Below are 1,225 nucleotides of genomic sequence, written 5' to 3' on the forward strand. Positions count from 1 at the left end.
AAATGTCGCCTCTGACCAGGGAGAACAATGGTGGTGATTGAACCCCTCCGGTGGAGGCGAAGTAACATAAGTGTGTAACTGAAGGAGAAGCAGGAGGAGGAGGGTTGAGGAAGAGAAGAGGATATGTAAAACGAGGTAAGACGACTGAGCGAAGTATGAAGCAATGGACTTAGTTGGAGGGTATATGCATTTCTACCAAAGGTCAGAATTGAATGTCTGAGAACGATGCTGTTTACTACGTATTTGCTTACGTCCATTCGTGGATTCATGCTTATACCCACCTACGAAACTACCTACCTTCCTAGCAATACGAATGCTAAAAAAATAAAACAAATCACTTAGTTGAAGGAAATATGCATGTTTGTCAAACGGTGCGCATAAGGAGGCTCCTCCTAATTGTCTCCACATATGTCGAAATGACTGGACTAAATTTGGGCTAATATTGAAATGTTGAATGGACATGAATGCGGAGGGAAAGCAGGAAGGATAGAAGCCGGAAGAGAAGGAGGAAGTGGTAGCATAACTTACCCTTAATTACTACGATTTCCACTTGTTCTACTGGTTTGGATCTCCTGACGCCTCTGGAATGGGGGATCGGGAGGTTGGAAGCGACGTGGAGATGGCGAGGGAGAGGAAGGCGGTGGAAGTGGAGGACGAGAAGGAGCCCGGTAACGAAGATGAACCGAAGCGGCAGGGGGGCTTTGAAGACGAACTGGGTGGTAGGAATGACGATAATGCGCAGAAGCTCGAGAATTAGTGAAAAGAACTGGAACGCGTAGTTCCGCAGGTCTGGTGGTTGGTTGTGTGATTTTACTTCCTCGCATCAGCTGACACTTCTGTGAACCGATTGGTGACACGTGTAGCACAGTGTCTCGTGTTGCAGTGTGGTGTCAACTCCGGACAGCATTCCTGGTCGATAATTCCGTGAATGTGGAAAAGCTTTTGGTCTTTTTTGTATGGAAATGAGGGAATCCTGCATGGTTCCATAGCATTTGGACAGGATTGTTCCAATTTAAATTTATGTTGTCGCCTAATTTAATAGTGGATCGAATACCATGATCAGGACTTGAGGTTTATAGGTTGAAGTAGGGAACACATCACCTTCTGGGTGCTGCACGGAAAACGAAATAACGAACCTCCTGATCGGGACCGTGCCCATTGATTTCACCTCGAATTTGCTCTAGGCAGACGACAGTAAGGCGCCAAAATAATTGCCTCCATGTGC

At 46.3% G+C, this 1,225-nt stretch overlaps 1 protein-coding gene across 1 annotated transcript; it reads left to right on the forward strand. All coding sequences in view use genetic code 11, as the record gives it.

The window, feature by feature from the left end:
- Nucleotides 1–586: 586 nt before the first annotated feature.
- On the forward strand, nt 587–928 carry EGR_10060 (hypothetical protein; the record flags this gene model as incomplete). Its single annotated transcript, XM_024499309.1, has 2 exons — nt 587–719; nt 828–928. 2 exons carry the CDS (start codon nt 587–589, stop codon nt 926–928), a joined length of 234 nt encoding a protein of 77 aa, XP_024346289.1.
- Nucleotides 929–1,225: the final 297 nt, after the last annotated feature.

Source organism: Echinococcus granulosus, assembly GCF_000524195.1.
Source record: "Echinococcus granulosus chromosome Unknown EG_S00186, whole genome shotgun sequence".
In the NCBI taxonomy this organism is placed as follows: domain Eukaryota; kingdom Metazoa; phylum Platyhelminthes; class Cestoda; order Cyclophyllidea; family Taeniidae; genus Echinococcus; species Echinococcus granulosus.